Source organism: Pteronotus mesoamericanus, unplaced genomic scaffold (assembly GCF_021234165.1).
Source record: "Pteronotus mesoamericanus isolate MK-2021 breed Mesoamerican mustached bat unplaced genomic scaffold, CSHL_Meso_final contig_164, whole genome shotgun sequence".
In the NCBI taxonomy this organism is placed as follows: Eukaryota; Metazoa; Chordata; class Mammalia; order Chiroptera; family Mormoopidae; genus Pteronotus; species Pteronotus mesoamericanus.
The window spans coordinates 5,444,913-5,466,294 of record NW_026555065.1 but is presented as its reverse complement, the minus strand read 5'-3'; the positions used below and the strand labels follow the sequence as shown (position 1 = coordinate 5,466,294).

At 47.3% G+C, this 21,382-nt stretch overlaps 1 protein-coding gene across 1 annotated transcript in view; it reads right to left on the bottom strand.

The window, feature by feature from the left end:
* CA12 (carbonic anhydrase 12) overlaps positions 1-21,382 on the bottom strand; it is a 47,123-nt gene that overhangs the window by 17,386 nt on the left and 8,355 nt on the right. Inside the window, exons 2-3 of the mRNA XM_054565312.1 lie at positions 2,258-2,437; positions 1,250-1,392 (exon numbers count right to left, since the gene is read on the bottom strand). Of these exons, the coding sequence (XP_054421287.1) occupies positions 1,250-1,392; positions 2,258-2,384 (270 nt within the window). The 5' untranslated portion in view covers positions 2,385-2,437. The remainder of the gene's footprint in view (positions 1-1,249; positions 1,393-2,257; positions 2,438-21,382) is intronic.

Below are 21,382 nucleotides of genomic sequence, written 5' to 3'. Positions count from 1 at the left end.
TCAGAAGAACATCTGCATTCTAAAGGACCCTGCATAGAGAACCCATCACTTTAGGGTTAACTTGATGTATTTTCTCTGTTATTGACATTTATGGCCCATCTTCACCAGCCTCTTCGTCTGATGATGTGGCTTAATAGCAGAAAATACAATAACTAGAAATATCTCAAAATGTCCAAGCCCTCCCAGCCTACACTGTAACTCCTTCTTTATCCCCCATGGCGAAGTAGGAGCCTCCACATTGCAATTAGCCTGGAAGAGCTACAGTCTTGGAGGTTCAGAGAAGGACCTGGTCTGAAGTATGTGCACCTCCAGTAGTGCCATCCTACTGCACCAGAATTATAGTCTTTCCACATTTGTAACTCAACCTATAATTAGCCTGAGACATTAAGTAGTTCAACAATTACAAAACAGAGGAAAGTGGTCATGTCAGTATTTACTGTGGGCTCCACTGGCTGATCAGTAGTATTTATCTCCTTGTATTGCCCTGTAAACATTCAGAACACACTTCCAAGTTCTCTTGGAATGGGAGCTCTGAAATAGAGCAACTCCACCCTTATCCCTCTATTGCATACATTGTGTCTCCTCCTCTTTTCCTTTGGCATTTTGTGTTCGTGTGTCAGGGCTACGTAACGCAATGCTCTGTTGATGTACCACGCTCTCCTCTGCGAGTCTCTGGTTGCCATGATGCCAGTCATCCCTTGAATGTGGCCAAGTACAGCAGAAGAGTAGCCCTGGACCTGGGTCCCCACGTTCCAAGCACAGCCCATGTCCAGGGAAAGGGAAGATGGGATGGGAAAGGCCTATGCAGACAGCATGGAGTGTGAAGAAAGACTGAGAAGTTTCTGGGACCAGTTAGCTCAGTATCATTGAGCAGTGGGGTGCATCAGCTGGACAAGCTAGTGGGATCTTAATCTGTGCCAAAAAAAGGGTGATGTCCAGAAAAGGAGCACATGTGTCCCATGCACCCCCCTGGGAGCACTGCCTTCTGAGCAGCATTGCTCTGTAATAGATATAGAGACAAACTCAGCCTGTTTGGGAGAGAAAGGGGACCAGGACACTACAGAGGAGCTACAGGTGGCTGGAGTAGCTACACCTTCCTCTGCTGCTGACAGGGCGGGGCGTGGAGAGCATGGAGGCAGTGCCCCGCCTCCCACCCACGTGCCCTGATCTCATCTGCACACCAGCTAAATGGAAGAACGCTGGATCACCCACCGCTGGGCAGCCTCTGCCAGCCTGGCCGCTCACTCACCTCGGCAGCAAAGTGCTTCCCACCAACAGTGTGCTCGGAGCCGTACTGGTCATCCTGGTTCCCCCAGTGCAGGTGCAGCTGCGCGGCGCTGTAGCGGGATGGGAGGCCCTGGATGTGCATGCTCGGGGGCAGCTTCAGCTTCACTGCGGGCAGTGGAGGGGCAACCTTCAGAGTCAGGCAGACAACACGTGCCCAGGCCCAGAGCGGGGGCAGGGGGATACAGCACGGTGGAGACTGGAGAGAGGCAGCCTGCGGGTCGGAAACCTGGCCTCTTTTCCTGAGAATGTCCCAATTTCACTAAAGGAGTTCCGGCGGCACCAGCACCTTCTTGGTTCCCCTTGGAAAAGGATGGATGTTTTCCATCATTTTCCTAGATGGAAAATACTAGACCAATGGATGAATGTTTGTTTACACAGCTGACTATGAAGATAGAACGTTTAATGAAATACCTACCGAGCTATAGAATTCTATCACAACAACAATAGTAATTGCTATTTATGAAGCATCTGCTTTACAACAGATCCCAACATACATTATCTCTCATCTTCATTAGTACCCACCAATATGCCCATTTACCAGGTGAAAGCTCAAGAAGGGTAAAATTCTTATCCAGAGTCTCATGACTCATAAGTACTCAAGCCAGAATTCAAGGCCAGGTTTGTCTGACTCCAAAGGCTGGGTGCATGCCTGCAGTGAACTGTGTGGCTCCTTCTGTTCATGATGCCCAAGAGTTGCATTCCCACACCACAGCCAATGGCCAGGGGGCTCAGACCTGTCCCCTCTCCCGTCTCAAGACTTGTACTTCTTCTGAGGGGTGCTGCTCTGGCAGAACGGCCTGAGCCCAGGGCCTCCAGCATTCCCTGGAGAGAGGGGTCCAAGCCTCCACCCAGGGCTCCCACCCCTCTGTCCCTCCCCCTGGGTGCCTCCGTGGAGCTCCCGCCCTGGCAGATGGAGAGGGAGCAGCGGGAAGCTCAGACATCCCCTACAACTCTCCAGGGTCTCCCTCACCTGAATGGCCATTATTGATCAGCGTAAATTGCTCATTGGCAGACACATTGTAGCCTTGGAACTTCAGGGGCACAAGGTTGCCATTGTACTGGAGGATGTCACTGTGCAGGTCTATTGGGGACTGCATCAGGCCCCCACATGATGGGTAGTTCCTGGGCCAGCTCTTCTCCCCATTAGGACCTAGAAGGAGAGATTTAAGACCAAGATTTAATCAGTTTTCCACAAACTTTTTTTCCTCCCCTTGCAAATCTATGTTCAATACAGTTACTCCTTTCCTTAATGCAAAGAGGTATGTTCTTCAAGGAAGGCCTAGAGATCTCAGCCTACAGCATCAGGTCCAGCAAATGCCTCAAGACCACTTGCTCTTAAAGTGATGTGGGGAAAGAAGGCCTAGAGCAGGCCCTCTGCTTGATTTTGTACATTGTTCATATTTTGGTACAATACACACCTCTCCACATGAAGACCTGCTGACTTGCAGCAGCTTACCTATTACGAGCAGGGATTGCCCTGGGCCTTAGAGCCGTCAGGTCGAACACAACACGAGAGGCCCTGCTGGCCTAAGCTTGCATTCTAGTGGGGAAGAATTTAATGAATCTGCTGGGTGCCCCAAGTTGGAAAATTGGTGTCTGAGTGACTACAGCTCCAGGTAGGCCTTTGAGGCTAATGGATTTACAGGTATGATCTTCTTCCTGTGAGGAAACCCTTGGGAACATTGACTCTTGGTACGCGCATCTAGGGTAAGTAAACCCAACCTGATAGGGATACCTGAAAAATACCAGGTAATTATAGGCCTGGAATCATGAGCAAAGTGCAAGATTTACACTGAGAAAGAGTATGACAATACTACAAACTAATTATTACAATGTTACTGACAAACTATCAGTGAGGAGGTACAGACTTAAAAAATAAATCCTCCAGGGTTCAGGCTTCTTGATAACTACCAGGTAGCAGTCCTTCTTCTGGAAATGAAAATAAACAATCCAATCCCATGTTCAAATAAACCTTCCTACTCTCACAGGGAAAAGTCTTTAAAGAATGTAAAGCTATGTTTAAAAGATTATCTCCCATGGTAATTAAACAGATTTTCAGGCTGAGGTTTCTCCAGAGAAGCAAATAATTGGCATGTCATGGCTCGTTTGGGTAGAACGTGGTGCTCTTTGGGCCCTCCTGGATTTGGGAACCAAGGCTTGCACCTGGGGTCCATTCATCAGTATTTCAACACAAAGAAGGGTGTTAACGAGAGCAGAGGTAGCAGGAACACCACATCTCCTGGGAACCCTCCCATAGACAAGGGCACCATTTCATGAGAATGTAAGTGCATACACTGGTCCCTGGAATCCCGACTCCCTGCACCTTGTTCTCTAACCAGGGGGCCTCATCTGAGAGCAGGGAGAGTCCAAAGTAAAACTTGGTGCCCATGTTCATTTAAAATGCCGTAAGAAATTGGTCCTGGGTCTGGGTGCACACAGAACCCTGCTAGTTTTTCAGGCGGTCAACCTTTGGATAGACCTTTTTAGAAATGTTAGAGCTGGAAGGAACTTCAGAATCTCCAGTCCACCTTTTCACTGGACCCCAGTTTTCTCACTTACACACATCAGTTTCCACTGATCTTTGTTGTTTTTCTGTCCAAAGCCTCAAAGCCCTGGACTCAAGGCAACTCAACTGCACCAAGATGGTGATGGGGGAGAAGGCTGGAGGACACCAAAGCAATCCGGGGCAAACCGGAGGAAGAGAGTTCTTCAGCTGAGGGCAAAACCAATTCTTCAGGGCCAGGAGGGAGCAGAGATGGCGCAATCCTGAGGTACCAGGCAAACCCTAAGGGTCTAGGAGAGGCCCGTGTAGTGGGTGGCAAGCCTTCCAGTGTAAGGCTGCCGGCCATTTCTCTGCTCACCGGGCCCAGTCGAGGTGGCAGAGGCCGCCAGACAGGCGTGAGTGGAAGTTCTCAGGAAGTAAAGAAGCATGCAGACATGACTAAAGGGAACTAGGTCACGAAGAAAGCGTTTCAGGCATAACTAAAGCAAGAGCTGCTTGCAGACTGGGACATCTCATTTCCATCTCTGTGAACCCTTGTTGTGATTAGGGTCACACACATAGCAGGTGTTTAGGAAACATTTTCCCAGAGAATGAAGACCCCAGAAAACAGCTTGGGAAAAGGTGATTAAAGAAGACTAAATGGTAATGGGAAAAAATACAATTAAAAATTTTAAAAATAAATAAAAGCATTTGTTAAATACCCCCCCAAAAATAGGTTTTAATTTGCTGTAAATACTCTTTCTTGGATTTTAGGCTGAACTGGGTTTTTGGAGACAGGAAAGACCAAGGTTATAACAGGTAACAGAGTCCGTGGTTGGCAAGACCTCCTAGGAGAAAGAAGCAGCTTATTGGTCCAGGAGAGTCCAGAGAATGGGATTCTGGTGCCCTGCCACCTCAGTGCCCTTGAGCAGGTCACATTCCTTGCTTAAGTCTCTTTTTTTCTTCGTACAAATAGGAAGATTGGACATTATGTTCTAGAATGTCCATTCTGGCTCTCAGGCTCTGAGATTTAGTTGGATTACTAGAACTAAATGCCTTCACGCTCTGAGTCAGGCGAGCTTGAACGACTCGGAGAGGGCTGCTCATGTCAAGCCAGCTCCTGGTGTGACAAGGTGCCCAGTGGGAACCAACTATGGGAATGAGGGCGCTTGGCACCGCCGCCTGCGGGGCTGGCTGGAGAGGGGGCAGCGTCTGCATCAGGAACCTGCCATGGGCCCCGGCTGCCGTCCACAGGGGGCGCTCGTCCTTGAGCGCCCGTCACAGGCCCTTAAGTGAGAGGGCCTGAAAGCCTTTTCTATTCCTCCTGCAGCTGCTGATGCTTCTTATTATTGTTGGTGCAATTATTTTACTAACCTACGTCCTTACAACTCTACAGCTCTAGTGTCAGCAAAGTGAGAGTTGCCCAATTTTATAGATGAAAAATTGAGATTATCCAATTTGCCCAAAGTCAGACTTTAGTAACAGAACTGAGTCACTTCCAGGCCCCTCTGTTTCAATATTTACCCAGGAGATTTTGTGCACCTGTCTCCTCCCTCTCTTGTGTTCTCCTTAAAGGCAGGAATTAAGTCTCATTCATCCCTGCTTTGTCCACAATGTCTGGCATAAAGCAGGCCCTCACATGTTTACTGCGCTGGATTCTCATGCTGCTTGTGTGCTTGTTTGTCCCCAGGGAAGCACACGCCTATATTAATCTCCTAGCCTCCCACTCCCTGATACAATTTCTTTCCCTCAAAAAAGAAAAGTGTTACTTGCTCAAGTTCAGAATTGACCCTCCTAGCTTTCTAGTTGACATGCATGAGGATTTGTTCTGTCTGGGACCACTCATTGAAAAAGAAATCTGGTCGCTGCCCTGTAGCCTGGGAGGTGGCATCCCACCTGTGGGGCTTCGTGGCAGTGCATAGGACTCTCCACCAACTTGTGATGGCTGGTGTCCCCTTTGGACACGACTGGGGATATTGTCAGAGCAGCCTCCCTCTCTGTGGCTTGTGAGAGAGGCGCTATATGGGTGGGCACCAGAATAACCAGTATTGGGGTGTCAGCAGTAGACTCCTTTCTGTCCCCAGGCCCTGCCTGGGCAATGTGTGACTTGCCACCACAGTAGCGATTGTCTCTTTGCTGGCAGCTATGGCCCAGGCTGTAATTTTTCAGCTCAGTCTCAGCTTTCACACTCGCGCCATGCGCTCTGCTGCCAGAGACCACCCTTCGGACTGACTCTTCCAAAAGAAGCATCTATTCCCAGCTACCTGAAAATGGGACTTTCGTCTTTGAGTTTTGACTGTGCTTCTTCAGTTGGTTGGACTCCTCCCATGATCATGGTAAAGAGATCATGTGTATCTCCCAGTTTGTTTTTCCACATAAAAGCAAAGCATCAGCTCTTTCCAGTTCATGAATTTTTCTGCTTTAGGCAAAACAGAAGTGGGCCCAATTTCTGTTTTGAAATGTAACAAGGGATCAGCGTGGCACAGCTCAAAATGCCTCTTGTGATTTCTGATTGGAATTGAGAATTGTGAGGCCCAGGGTGCAAGACGTGCATTACCTGAGGACCAGAATTGTTCCATGGAAAATTTCATATGTGTACCATGGTAGAGAGAAGCGCAAAACGAATCCCACAGTCCCCAGCTTCAACGATGGACAATTCACAGCCAGTCCAGCTTCATCTATCCTGTACCCACTCTCCCCTGTCCCAGGATAATTCTGAAATAAACCCAAATATATGTCATCTGTACATATTTCAGTATGTCTCTCCAAAATATGAGGACTCCACTATAATACCATTACCACACTTAAAAAGTAAATAATTCTTTAATATTACCAAATCCAGGGAGAATTCAAAAATTCCCAGTTATCTCATAACATTTTAATGGTTTATTTATAAAATGCAGGATTCACATACGGTCCACCTATGGCAGTCAGGCGATGTGTTATGGCCTAGATCTCAAAGTAATGGGGGCAGTGCCTCATCAGAGAACAAGTGGACCCACACTTGCAAGACTCAGAGTCCCAGGGCCAGGCTGGCTCAGTCCATTCAGCCGTGGAGTCAAGTTTCCTCCATCAGCACCACCACCTCCGTCCCCCAGGCCAGGCCCTGGCCATGCCATGCTGCAGAGTCCCCTGCAGGGTCCTGCCTCAGCCTTTCCTGCAGGCAACCAGGCCTCCTTTCTCATAATCAGGTTTAAGCAGGTGTAGCCTTGCTTCTCGGTACCGCCCCATCCCTCCACCCCCTTTATAGCGTGCCCTGCCCCACCGCAATAAAGCAGAGCAGAGCCAGAGCCGTCTTTCAGGCCCTAAAATGCTCAGCTTGGCAAGGCCTTCAGAGGTCCTCCCCCGCCGGCCCCGGTGGTCAGACCAGCTCCCCTGCCCTCAGAACAAGCTATGCCCACCAACCTTCACAGAGGTTCTTATGCTAAAAACTGGCATAAAATGCCTTCTTTCCTCGTCAGCATCCAAATCTTGTCCAGCTCAAGTCCTGCCAAAGGTACTCCAGTGCTTTCTCTCAGCCTACAATGGTAGTGGCTTGGATTGTCGTTCAGCCTGCTTCACCTGGGACTGTTGCCTCCAGACTAGAACATAAAACGGTTCAGACTAGAACTCCAAGTCTACACGTTTCAAAGACCTTTTGAAGACTAGAACTTTTTGCCACATACCTCCACCGTGTCTGAACATACGGTGACACTTACTAAACACTTACTAAATTGATTTGAAGGGTTTCTTAAATTCATTTCAGAAATCTAGCCATAAAAGGATGAGTGAAGAGCGTATGTGTGCATGTGCATACACCCATGTGCATCATAGGGAGATGAAGGTGCCAGGAAAACTTGGGGTTTTTAATGGAGAGATCTGAGCCTATCCCCATGCGGAGGGAAAAGGAGTAGAGGAGGATGGTGGATCCGGGGGGAAGAGGAGCTCGTTAATGGAGCGCGGCCCTGAGAAGATAGTAGGGGGAGGACCCAGCCAGCAGAGGTAGAAGTTAGCTCTTGGCTGAAGGAGGCTCTCAGTAAACGTCTGCCAAATAGATGAGACCAGAACCCCCATGCCTTCCTGGAAAGGAAACCCACAGAGCGACAGACCCAGTCAGGAACCCCGGGGCTCAGCAGGGCTGCCACGGCGGCCAGAGAGCGGCGCTGGTTGTGGGAAGACTAGCGGCCTAAGTTTGTCACCCTCTGAGGTGTACGCAGCCAAAGTACACCGATGAGCCTAAAAGTGTCTGTGTGATATTTAAAAACTGAACTTATATTTGGCTATTAATATACCCGTGTCTTGTTTTAAATTACAGAACATTTCAAAGCAGATGCAAAAGTGAAGAGTATGGCATAATATCCCCAGGTACCCATCTGTTCATGACTAGTATGGTCCCATCCCCCACCCCACCCATTTCCCCTCCACCGGGTTACTTTGAAAATAAAAAATCTGTAGATGCTTATATATAACTAAAGAAAAGAGCTCTTAAAAAAGAACCACAGTATCATTTTCACATCTAAAAACTGTCAACAATAATTTCTTTTTATCATCAAATATCAGTTGAGTGCTCACATTTCCCTAATTGTCCCACCAATTTATTTAACAGTTTGTTTGAGCCAGGGTCCAAATAAGGTCCATGAATTGGGACTGGTTATATGTCTCTTTTTAAGTTTCTTTTTACCTATAGTCCCCCCTTTCATCTCTCTTCAACATGGGTGTATTTGTGTGTGTGTGTGTGTGTGTGTGTGTGTACGTATGTATACATCTATGTGTGTATATCTGTGTGTGTATGTACACGTACAGACTACTGCCTTGGGCAAATTTATGGAAGTAAATGAAGGATAATTTCATTGTTTTATAACTTTTTTGCAGACATGATGTAGGGGCAAGAGAAAATTTTTAAAATTTTTCAATTATATTTGACATATTAGTTTCAGGTAGTAAAAATTTTTATGGGTTGATTAATTTCTTATACACCTGGTACATGACACATGATAACATATATTGTAACAATACAAACACATAGAGCTCCTGAGAAGACAAGAACTATGTAATTACCAGTACGGTTTGATTACTGTTTCTTACTGATTATTTCTTCTCACTGACTGTACATCCTGTTTGCTCAAGAATAATAAAAGTGATGGTGAAAATAAAAATTTCCATTTTTATCCATTTGTAACTTGAACTGTATTGATGAGTTTGGACCAAAAAAAAAAAAAAGAGTGCATTCATTATTATCCTATTTTGAGGTTTGTCTTTGGACTTTCTAAGTCAGGTCCACCTGCTGCCCCTGACGTTTCCTGGTGATCGTGCTCCTCGAGCGGGAGTGTCCGGAGTCTGTGTGAACACCTGTGCGAGCAGCGGCCTGAGGGCCAGGCCGGAGCTGCCGGCTCCAGGGCCTGACGCTCTGGACTGGCTACCAAAACACGGTCAGGTCGAAACTTGCCCCAGCAGGTAAAACTGCACAAGATTTACACGTTCTGAATGTTGACAGACCTTTAGTCAAAATTTCAGTATAATAAAATCTCTTGGTCCACCCTCAAAGTTTGCGAGGGGATCTGACTATAGTAAAAATGCACCTAGTCCTGGCATGTATGTTCATATGAAAGTGATCACAGATTATGTTACAAATTTGAATACACATTTAATAAAATAGATTTATATTTACAATAAAAATGAGTATTCAAATTGAGTGAAGGAGAAAATCACTAAACACCCTCCTTGGAGTGCTATTTAATTTTGAAAGTAATTTATTCATTTCTTCAATAAATGTGGCTTTATATGCCAGACACCATATTAGGTGCTACAGATACAATGGAGAACATGACAGATCTGATCTGTCCTCATAGAGCTTACAATCCAGTGGAAGAGACTGATAATAAATTACAAATAAGCAGACCAATACATAAATAAAATAATACAGTCTGCAATGGTTTGGGCAGGCTTCTCAGAGGAGGTGCCATTAGAGTTGAGACTTAGAGGATGGAATTGAACCTTGAGCAAAACCTGAGAGAGGGTAGAGCAAGCTCGGAGTCCTGCAGCAGCAGAGAGCTTGCGTATTTTATGTGGATGTGATGTAAAGACTCAGAAAGCCCCTAGGCTTCATCTGGCTTCCCCTTGGCCAGGCTGGGCACAGCCCTATGACCAGGCTGAGCAGGGATCATTCAGCACTGGCTCATGTCACCTCCTCTGTCTGTTAGGTCCTCCTTTCAGGGGGCTGGTACCCACCTCTCTCTGGGATACATCCACATGTCGTGGTCCTGCAGCTGGAGCCACAGAGAACAAAGGTTAAACCGCAGGACCCCACTCAGAGGGGAAGGCAGCCTTCAGGTCCTCTCTAAATCCATTTCAGTACCACACCTCCTCAGGGTGTTGTTGGGATATGGCAGCCACATTTAAAAAATAGAATAAAATATAAAGAATTTAATATATTCTTTATAACTCCTGAAGTTCATTTCCGATGTTGATTCAAGATACACAGCTTCTCAGAGAAGTCCAGTGGGCTCGGCCCGTCGATAGTATGAGTCCCCGGAGCGTCCGCCGGGGCTGGATTCCGGGCCCCCTGCAGCAGGCCACATTCTGCTGGCTCAGCCTGCCTTCCTGCCAGCCCAGTGGAGAAGCTCGCCATGAAGCCCACGATCCTGCCCGGAGGGAAAGGAGGCTAGGCCAGCAGGGGTGTGGGTTAGTGATTGATGGATGAGGCCTTATGATTTTATTATAAACAAACAGAGGCAAGGTATCAAACTGGTGTTGAAGCTCTTCCTCTGTCACTGTTACAGGTGAATCAGAGCCAGGTCAATGAGCAAGGGCTAGAGGGTCAGGGTTAGTTATTGCTATTAAGCTTCAAGCAGGACGGCCACAGCAGCCCCATTCTTCCTTGGATTTTATGTAGGTCAAAACAAAGAGAAAAGTTTTCTAAAGATGCTTTAATCCATACCTTTTATCACACTCGTCTCTTTCTTATTTCAGTTTTTGTTTGGGTCAGTTTGAGAGGGAGGCCTGAGACTGGGATTGGGTGAAGTCCTGCCAAGCCATTCGGCATCGTTTCCAGTTTGGCCATGGCAGTGGAGGCCAGTCTGCAGGCTGGAGGTGAGAAGACGTTCGCTGCAGAACCGAGGCTGCCAACTTAACTCTGCCGGCCCCTGGGAAGTCCCTCTTCCCCACCGTGCCCTGTCTAGAAGGCCTTCCCTCTCCAGCAACCCGTCTGCAATATTGCGGGGATAGAGGGAAAGGGGAGGTTCAGGGAGTGGGGTAGAGAACAGGGGACTCCGTCAGTTTCTTCTGGAGGGAAGGCTCTTATAGGGAGGAGGAAATGGGTGACATCTGTTTGTTTCTGCCACCCTCTTAGAGAGGGCCCATTGTTGTAGACAAGCTGCCCACCTCTCTGGACTTCACTGAGAGCTGCTCTCACCTCTACCCTTTATCGCAGCAAGGCTGGACTGCTGGCGTTCTTCACACACCCCACGCTGCTTCCCGCCTCCATCTCCCTGAAATGCCTGCTCCCTGTCCCTCCACCCGCTGAGGCAGGACAAAGTGTTTCCCCCTCCTCGGTGCTCCTGTACAGAGAGCCCTTTGCATCTCTCTTTCCTAGCAGCACCTACACTTATCAAAATACTGTTTTATATCTCTCAAACCCAGTAGACCAGCAGCTCTCAAAGTGTAGTCCCTGAACAAGCATCATCATCATCATCACCTGGGAACTTGTTTGAAAGGCAGACCCTCAGGCCCCACCCCAGACCTGCGAAGCAGGCTCCTGAGGTGGCACCAGGCATCTGTCATTGAACAAGCCCAACGGGTGGCTCTGGTGATTGATGAATGTTGAGAACCACTGCTCTCTGCTGTCAGCTCATTCGTTCTTGTATCCCTGACTCCTACCACAGAGCCTGGCACATTGAAGGGTTCAACAAGTGGTCCTTGAGCAACAACAATGAACCACTAATAAGTTAGGTTTCTAAAATGGTAACAGCCTAACCTCAAGAGTGAAACCTAGCCAGGGCCGGGTCACTGGTCACAGATAAATATATGTTACTCCCTTTGATCTTCTTTGACTCATTCACAAAGGAATCATGGTAGATGTGAAAGCGCTAGTCCACAGTAGAGTCAGACATTTAGCTCTACCCTTAAAAAGACTCTTACTCATCGTTGACCGTGAGAAATATAACTTCCTTTTTTAAACCTGCTTTTTTTTTGACTCACTTCATTAACTTTTTTTATTGTGGTACAATATAAATAACAATACTATTTTAACCATTTTAAGTGAATTCAGTGGCATGAAGTACATTCACATTGTTGGGCAACCAGCACCACTATCTATTTCCAGAATTTTTTCCATTATCCCAAACATATATTCCTGGTAGGAATGTAAAATGGTACAATGACTGTGAAAAGGTTTGGTGGCTCCTCAAAAAGTTAAACATATAATTATCATGTGACTCAGCAATTCTACTAGGTATAGACTCAAAGGTATTGAAAGTAGGGACTCAAACAGAATTATTCACATTAGGCAAAAGGTAGAAATAACCTAAGTGCCCATAGACACATAAATAGATAAACAAAATGTGGTATATGCATACAATGGAATATTATTCAGCCATAAAAAGGCTCATCTCAATTTAATGTACAAGTTCTTTTCCAAGATTCTAACCCAGTAGATGTAGAAGAGAGTCGAAGTAAGTCCCTATATTTTCACAGCACAGAACCGAACTTACTCTCGATGCTCAGTGAACACTCACTGGTTGAGGAAAACTCTGTAATTTACTTGGTCTAGATTCTGAACCGTGCTTGTCAGACTTGAATGTGCCTCAGAATCCCTGGGATGGCTTTCTGGGTCCCACCCTCAAAGGACCTGATCCAGCAGGTTTTGGATGGAGCCCCAGAATCTGCATTTCAAACAAGTTCCCAGGTGATGCTGATGCTGCCGGTCTATGGACCACTCTTTGAGAACCACTGGTCCAGAGCAGTATTCCTCAACCCTGGGTGCACACTGGGATCTCCCTGGCCCAGTGCCTGAGGTCTGGTTTAATCGGTCTTAGGTGGGGTCCAGATACAGGAGGCTCTAACAAGCTGTCCATGTGATTCCAATATGCCGACTAAGTTCAGAGGGGCCCTTCTCATCCACTCAGCAGCGTTGTGGTAGAGCCAGGACTTTTGACTCTCTGGCATCAGGTAAGGTTGCTTTTTAAAAAAAATTACAGTCAGCCCTTGGACAACTTGAGGGTTAGGGGCACCAACATATCCTTCTGGACCCTCCCTTGCAGTTGAAAATTCTTGTACAACTTTTAACTCCCCTAAAACTTCAGCTGTCCCTTTAATATCCTTAGGAGGTTGGTTCCAGAACACCCCCTTCCCCTATACCCAAATCCACATGCTCAAACCGCTTACCTAAGAAGGTGTAGGACAGCCATCCCCATCCCCGGATTCCCTGTCGTGGATGGAAAATACTGCTTTGACCTGCAGTTGATTGAATCTGTGGGTTCAGATCCATGTCTAAGTGGATCTGCGCAGTTCAAACTAGTGTTGTTCAAGGGTCAACTGTAGTTAATTTTTAATGTGGCAAAAATATACAATGCAAACTTGCCATTAGTGATATTCACCATGTTGTGCAACCATCACCCCTATTTGGCTCCAGAACATTTCCATCATCCCAAAGGGAATCTCTTGCCCATTAAGCAGTCGTTCCCATCTCCCCTCCTCCCCCAGCCCCTGGCAACCACTAATCTAATTTCTGCCTCCAAGGATTTGCCTGTTCTGGATCTTTCATGATGGAATAATACAATTTGTGCCTGGCTTCTTTCACGCAAGTGTACTGTTCCCTAGGTTCACCCATGTCGCAGCATGGATCAGTGCTTCATTCCTTTTTACGGCTGAGTAACATCCCATTGAATGGACATACCATGATCTGGTTATCCACTCAAGGGTTGCTGTTTACTGTAGTTCAAACATTTGACCCTGGTTAAATTCCTGTTCTCTTCCGTAAAACAGTAGTTGACAGATTAAGCATTGGTGCTCCCTCTGTGTGGGTCTCAGACAATAATAAGCAGTGACTAGAGCTGGTGTAAAGGAAGCTGGAGGAGAGGCAGCCTGGTCCCCTGGAAATAAGAGTCTGGGGGCCCCCGGGCTACTATGTGTCACAAGCTCCTTTGAAAAGGGAACACTTCAAATACTAGTGATAATAAAGGCATATTCTGCACAAGGCGATGGAGCAGCGCCCTCCGGCCTGACACTGAGAGGAACTTGCTGGGAGGGCACAGAACGTGGGCAGGGGCTGCCATGTGCCCCTTTCCTGGCAAAGAGAGATTTAAGATGGTCACAGGTGCTTTTAATTGGTGCCATAGCTGTCTCCTCCAGCCGACAAAAAGCTGTCTTCTCTCCCCGCCCACTCATCCTTGTTCAAAGCACAAGGCTGGCTGTGGGTGTGAAGCCACGACCTTATTTGGCAGTTAGTATGTCAGGGATGACCCTGGACATCTACGTTGAATGTGGCCCAGGACAAATTATTTGTTGTGGGATTTTGCTCCCTATTTGCTAGGACAAGTATCTCCCCTTTCTCTGCTGATTTCTCCCCTCCCCTTTGCAGCCGAGCATTTGCAAGAATCGTCCACACTGCTCGCTTCTGTGTCAGAGCTCACCATCTGGGGCTCGGACTTCCTGGCCCACAGGCCACTGAGCTCAAATGGACTCTTCAGCCCTCTTTTTTCCCTTGCAGCCCTTGACCATGGTACCTCCCCACCCCGCCTCATTTCTGAGTCCTCTCCTGGTTTCTGGGGACATGGCTCTGTCTGAGCTGTTCTTCCGTTTCTTCTGCCCCTTCTAAGCTCTGTGTAGCCATCTGCCCCTCATGTCAGCCATCCCTGAGGTTTGTCCTCGGCTCGCTCTTCTGCTCTCACACACGCTCCCCTGGGATAATCCCATCTGCTCCCATGGTTTCAACACCTGCCCAGGGTTTCCTCCTGAGCTCTAGGCCAGTCAGCTGACGACGAGGTGCCCCCATCGGATGCTCGGGGGGTCCTGAAATCAGACATGGCTGGAGGGGGAGGCAGACAGGCAAACCAATCATTTTAAAAAACAACTGAACTCCCCGTCTTTTCCTCTCTCACCCTCTTCCCTCCAGAGCCGCCTCCGCCTCCTTCAACATTCCCTGTATCAGCCGATGGTACCCGCCCGCCACACCAAAAGCCAGGAATCGCCATCGACTCCTTCTTTTCCTCTCCTTGGGCCCCCACTTCTGGGCCCAGGGACATAATTTTACTCTTTTAGATATCTTTTCAAGAAAGTTTTCTTGAAAAATTTTTAAATATACAGAAAATTTATAAGAATAGCACAATGAAGTCCCATTATTCTTCCCCTAGAATCACCAGTTGTTAACATTTTGCCACACCTGCTTTATTACCCTCTTTATAGTTACAGGTATACACATGTTGTTGTTGTTGTTATTATTATTATCTTTTAACCATTTGAGATATCATGCCCTCTCATACTTAAATACTTTAATGTCCCCTGAGATCAAGGACACTTTCTTACATAGTCACATTGCAATTATCAAAGTCAGGAAATTTAACAATTAATACAATATTGTTATATACAGTCAATATTCAAATTTTTACCAACAGTATCAAAGGATCTTCCCACAAAGTACCTATTATTTATAAAAGTGGAAATGGTAACATTAAAGTGGAGAAAGCTAACAGACATCAAAGTTGCTACCAATAATGGGACGAGTGACATCCAGTGCCTCCTCATGTCATGCACAATGAAGGGCACACTGTTTCTGTAAGATTCATGTCAAAATGTGCAACATGAATCTCATGTGACACCATCAGCCAAACCCAAGCTGAGGGATATTCTATATCTCGTCTATATGCTTCAGAAGTGTCAAGGGCATGAGAGATCTAAAGAGACACCCAAATAAATGCAGCAGGCTATCAGGGTTGACTCCTGGACCAGAAAAAAAAAATGATATCAGGGACCATATAGAGTTTTTTAAAAACCTGGCCTTCATCTGTCCTCCCCAGCCAGCCCTTGTTCAGACCATAGCTCACTATGTGCACCCGACAATATCCTTGTTTCTCCAGGCTTACCTCCCAGCCCTCCGCGCTCCGCACTAACATGCCGAATCGAGAGGTCTCACTGCTGAAAGTTCTTCAGTGGCCCCTCGAACCTCCATGTTTAACCCCAAGGCCTGCAGTGCAGCTCCCAAGACCCGCACGATCCCACTCCCCTCTCCCCCTGTCAAAACCTGGGGAGCGCGGGATGTCTAAGACTTCACGCAGACTAACAAGTTAGCCTGCCCTGGTTTCATGGATGCTGGCGAAGGCACAAGACTCTTGAGTCAGAGACAAAGGGCAATTTAACATAGTAAGTCCTCACTTAAGGCCGTTGACAGGTTCTGCAACTTACAGCAAAACAACATGTAACAAAACCAATTTTACCATTGGCTAATTGCAATGAACAAGAGTTGAGTTCCTGCAGCATTTTGTCAATGTTGAAACAACTTGGGACAAAATGATGTTATTCAAGGACCTGTTGTACTCACAAGAGTGGCAGAGCGACTTTTGCACCCATTTTCCAAGCCCTAATTTCACAGGGCAGTATAACGAGGGGCAGGTGACTGCTGCCTACACATGCAAACTGCTCTGCCTATGGCTGAGGAAAATCCAATATTGTAAAGGGAGCAATTGGCAAACCTGTCCAATCTTTGCCCCCAAGGGAGACGTTATTTTACTGCACAGGGAACAATCAGCTCTCTGCTGGGGCAAGAGACATGCTCTGTCTTATAAGACAATTTGCTACATAAGCATCCTTGAGAAGATAGTTTGGAACAAAAGCTGTCGGTGCCTCTGCTCACACACACGGTGAAACATGCAACCCAGAGACACTTGTCTCCCAACACACTCCTCAGTTACTCAGCAGCGGCCGTCCTGACTCTCTAACTGTGCCCGCGCCCTCACCTGCTTTCTGGACTCCCGTTGCCTGTGAGGGATGCTGTCTCATCCCTGTAATGCACATGCATGGAACGCACACACTCCCCTTACCCTGCTGACTCCTTTATCTTTCAAGAATCAGCTTCTTGTGCAGGCCTGATAGCTTCCCTTGCCCCCAAGCTGAGGCTTTTTGTCCCTGCTCTGTGTCCACAGAACCACTGTACATCATTGTAGTGCTTAGTTTGTTCCGTTGGGATTTCCTGTTCACGTGTCTACGAACCCTTCAACGATCAGCCCACTGAAGGCAAACGCAGTGTGTCTTGTTGCTGATCCCCACTGACCAGCGCACAAGGGGAACCATTAAGGACTGCACAGCAGGATGAGTGACTCAGCGAGTGAGCTGTTATTTTAAAGCCAACAGCAGCTTCTTCCTGCCACTTAAGGTGGAGTAGGATATAAAACCTCATGAAACTGGAAAACTAGCCCACGGTCAGGGGCAGGGCAGGCTGCGGTTCATAAGCATTTATGATTTGGCCCATGGGCCATGGTTTACCAACCCCCATTCTAGTCTTAGTGTGTACTAATTAATTTAATCTGCATACCAACCCATCGACATAGGTACTATGTTCTCATTTAGTAGATGAGGTGACTGAGGCACAGACAATAAGTGATATGCCCAAAGTCACACTCGAGTAAGTGGCAGGGCTGGGCTTGGACCTGGACAGCTCACGTTCCCCACCACAGCAGGCTTTGGAGGGTCCAGAGCCTGGGCAGCAGCGGCGGTTATGAGGTGGTGAGAGGTGACCGGCCAATAAGCCCTGGGCGATGGTCCAGAGCTAGAGGGGAAAAGCAGCAATGGAGGGATGTGTGACCTTGTAAACACATCCCCTGGGGAGTCTGGAAGTAACAAAAAAAAGGGGGGGGATCTGAGAAAAAGACGCAAACTTTCTGTAGTGACCCAGAGTTGGCACCTGAACTAAAGTGAAGGCTAACTGGCTCCTAAACCAAACCGACCTGATACTGACTCAATTCCTTACCCATTAGCTTTCATAATGAAAAAGTCCTTTCTGATATTTAACCTAGAGCATTCTTGCTGTTATTTAAAGATACTCCCTCAGTTTTCATTTATAGGGAAAAAAACTTGCTTTTTGATGGTTCTCCTCACACCTGAAGACCCTCATCCAGGCTGTCTCCTTTCCAGAGAGGCATGGAATGCAGTGAGAAGGTCACAAGGTGGGAAGGTCATAAAGGCACTAGGAAGAGGGCTTTGGAGCTACCCAGCCAGGCTGCCAATCCCAGCTCTGCCACCTACACGCTGTGCGACTTTGAACACATCTCTTAGATTCCCTGAGCTTCACTTACAAAATGAAAGTGGCAGTAGCTACCTCACAGGGCTGTGGTGAGGGATGAATGTGGTAGCACAAGATCAGTGTCCGGATGGGACGGACTTCCACGCTGCTTCCCAGGACTTTCTGAACTGAATGGTTTCACCTCTCCCTTTTTTGCTGCAGGGCCGTGTCCCAACCTTTTAGAGAGAGTTCCCCCTTTCACCTCACCAGAAAACAAATCTAGGGTTCCTTATGTCTCCTTTTACTTCTAATGAGAAATGCATGGTGATGTGGCATTTTGTTTCAGACTGGTTTCCCCTCTGAAATCCTACCATCCCAGATCAAGTGCCGTCTTCTCCCTGGTGCCTTCTCTGACTCCCAGAACTGAAAAGAAACAGGATGAGGCGATTCTTTCCTCATCCACTCAAGAAATGTCTCCTGAGCCCCTCCCCTGGGCTGTGTGCTATGCATCTGCTCAAGCAGCCCCTGCGGGGAGGGTGTCACACTCCACACACTGGGCATTATGTCCTCCTTCTGGGTAACTCTCCTTGTGGCTAGAAATGCTCCTTGCTCACCCCTGTACCACTTGGGAGCCCTAGAACATGGCCCTGCTTACAGCAGGCTCATGCTCCAACCCCACCACCAAGGGGGAAAATTCTCCAGTGGTAATTTAACAAGTCTGCCTTAGCTGGAAAGCCAGCGCTTGGTCATCACCCCAAGAGGTACCTGTGCATTGTGAGGCAGTTATGAGCATTAAATTCCTGCAGTTCTCATTTTGGGGTTTTTTTCCAGGGCATAACAAGTTTTCTGACCAGACATCTTTGCACAGTCACTCTTACGTGTACAACTTGCACACTCAGTTTTACTCAGCAATGGACATTCCCTACTTCATCCTTGCTGATGGGCGAGTTTCATCAGTACACTAAAAAGTTTCTCAAGAGCTGGGGAGATTCTTAGGGAACTGTCAAAAGGAAGCACAAACGGAGTGGCTTTAAGATTTCGCCTCTGCTTTGCTCCAAGCAGTGAGATGTAACTCAGAAAGCAGCTGAGAGACTTATTCCAGGGTCACAGTGTAGGATATCAAGGTGTGAGTGTGACTGTGGGTACATAGACACCAGTAAGAATGTAGATCCACATATGAATATGGATGTGGGCATGCATACGGGCATGTGTGTGCACGTATGTGACCTTCCTGAATAACCTGGAACACTGAGCACGGAGGCCAGGGGTTCCCCTTCGTTCAGTCTTTGCAGCTGGGCTCCGTCTTGCGTTGCGCTGCGCCTACACGGTATTTGCTCACTGTGCGCTACTTCTGGCCCTGCCGCCCAGCCCGCTCACTCTGACCGGCTTTTCTGGCATGCTTCTTCACGCACGTCTGTCCCCTCCTCCCTGTTCTCCCTTCTAACACGGATCTTTCCAATTTGCATTGCCACACTCCTTCAGCTGCCCACCTTCTTCCTGAGAATCCGAAAAGGGTATTGATCCAGGTTTGTCCCCACAGGAATCCTGACATCTCTCCCAGCTGTGTAACGACAATAATGATGACTGGATTCTATTGATTTCTTTCCCCTAGCAACAAACTGGTCTTTGATCTGCATTTCCCACAGTTGTGTCACAAGGAACGGTATCAAGTGTTTTTTGTCAAGAGGTATTAAGTCTGTTTTGTTTTCTTTAACCACTAAGCCTCTTATCCAGATGGGGGGAAGAAAAGCAAGTTAATTTGGCATAATTTGTTTCTGGCAAATCTATATTATTTACTTTTTAAAAAAAATTAATGCATTCCTTCAATGGCTTTTACACAGCCTCGTGATGTACAGTGTAGGGCACGCAATGATTGGCATAAAACAAACATTTGACAAATGACCAGGAAAGCGCACGAAACAGGAGTCATGAGATACAGTTCTGCAGTTCCAGGACTGGCTCGGCTCCTCGTGATCTGTTTGCGCCACCTGCCAACTCGGAGTTTCCCTTGCCTCATTTACAAGTTGGGGCGGGAGCTTGGCTACATCAGCACTGCCCCCTGGGGTCACACGTAGGCAACAATGTCAGTGTGACTGATAATTCTGAATGCTTTTTGAAGCCCAGCAAAGCCGGGTGCTCATCCTCAGTCAGGCCGCACTTATTAACGTGGTCAATTACACGTTAGCTGTCTATATTTCCCGCTGAACTAGACCAACAAGTCAGGGCCCCCACTGCCCCTCCCTTTGCTCAGATCCCTCTCCCCTTCTCCCATATCCCTCTGGCCTTCCTTCCTCAAGCGTTTCACACACAATCCACTCTCCACCCTGCAGCCAGGATGGTCCTTCTAAAATGCTTATCCGACCACCTTTGTTTTCAACTTAGAATGCTCCAGCCGTCCCCTGCTGCCTCCAGAACGAGGTCCCAACTCCTCAGCCTGACTCATGAGCTCTTCACACTGGGGCCCTGGCCCATCTCCCTGGCCCCTTCCCTCCTCATTGAGGTCCTTGGTAGTCCCCAGGATGTACCAGCTGAGGTGATCATTGCACGATTTGTCCCTTTGCCCAAATGCCATTTCATCCCTTCCCTTTGCCTGGCTAGCTCTTATGTGTCCTCCAGCTGGAGGTCTCCACTTGGACATCGCCTCCACCAGGAAGCCTTCTCTAGTCCTTTCCCAAAAACGGTAGGTGCGGCCTCTCCCTTCCATGCCTCACCTCCCTATATTGAGGCCTTGACTGCCTCCTATCAGACTCTCGGGCCCACAGTGGCGGGGGCCATGCCTTCTTCATGCCCTAGTCCGACACTTAACACTCAGTGCTTACTCAATAAATATCTGTGGGATGAATATGAACCGGTTATCTTGGGATAGTTGAAAACTTTGATTGGTTTTTATATCTATCCTGATTAATAATAAATGGGGAAAATTAACTATTTTATTCATATATTACTTTGTAAAAACAAATCTTTTAAACATTAGTATCCATGAAGGCAGGCAGAATAAAAGAGGGATAAAAATTTCGGGTATCACTTCTAGAAAAGAATTTCTGAAATCTGTTTGTTATAACATTTTGGCTCAGGATCAGGAAACACTAGAAGGGCACTATCAAGGAGGATCTTTAGATTTGCAAGGCAAGTTGGAAGCTCAGAGAATCGGAAAGAAGCTGGACCTAAGGAAGCACACACCAAGACACATCATAATTAAATTACTCCAGATTAAAGATAAGGAGAGGATCTTAAAAGCAACAAGAGAAAAGGAAAAAGTTAACTACAAAGAAGTTCCCATAAGACTATCCGCTGATTTCTCAAAAGAAACCTTGCAGGCAAGGAAGGGCTGGAAAGAAGTATTCAAAGTCATGAAAGGCAAGGACCTTCATCTAAGATTATTTTATCCAGCAAAGCTGTCATTTAGAATGGAAGGGCAGATAAAG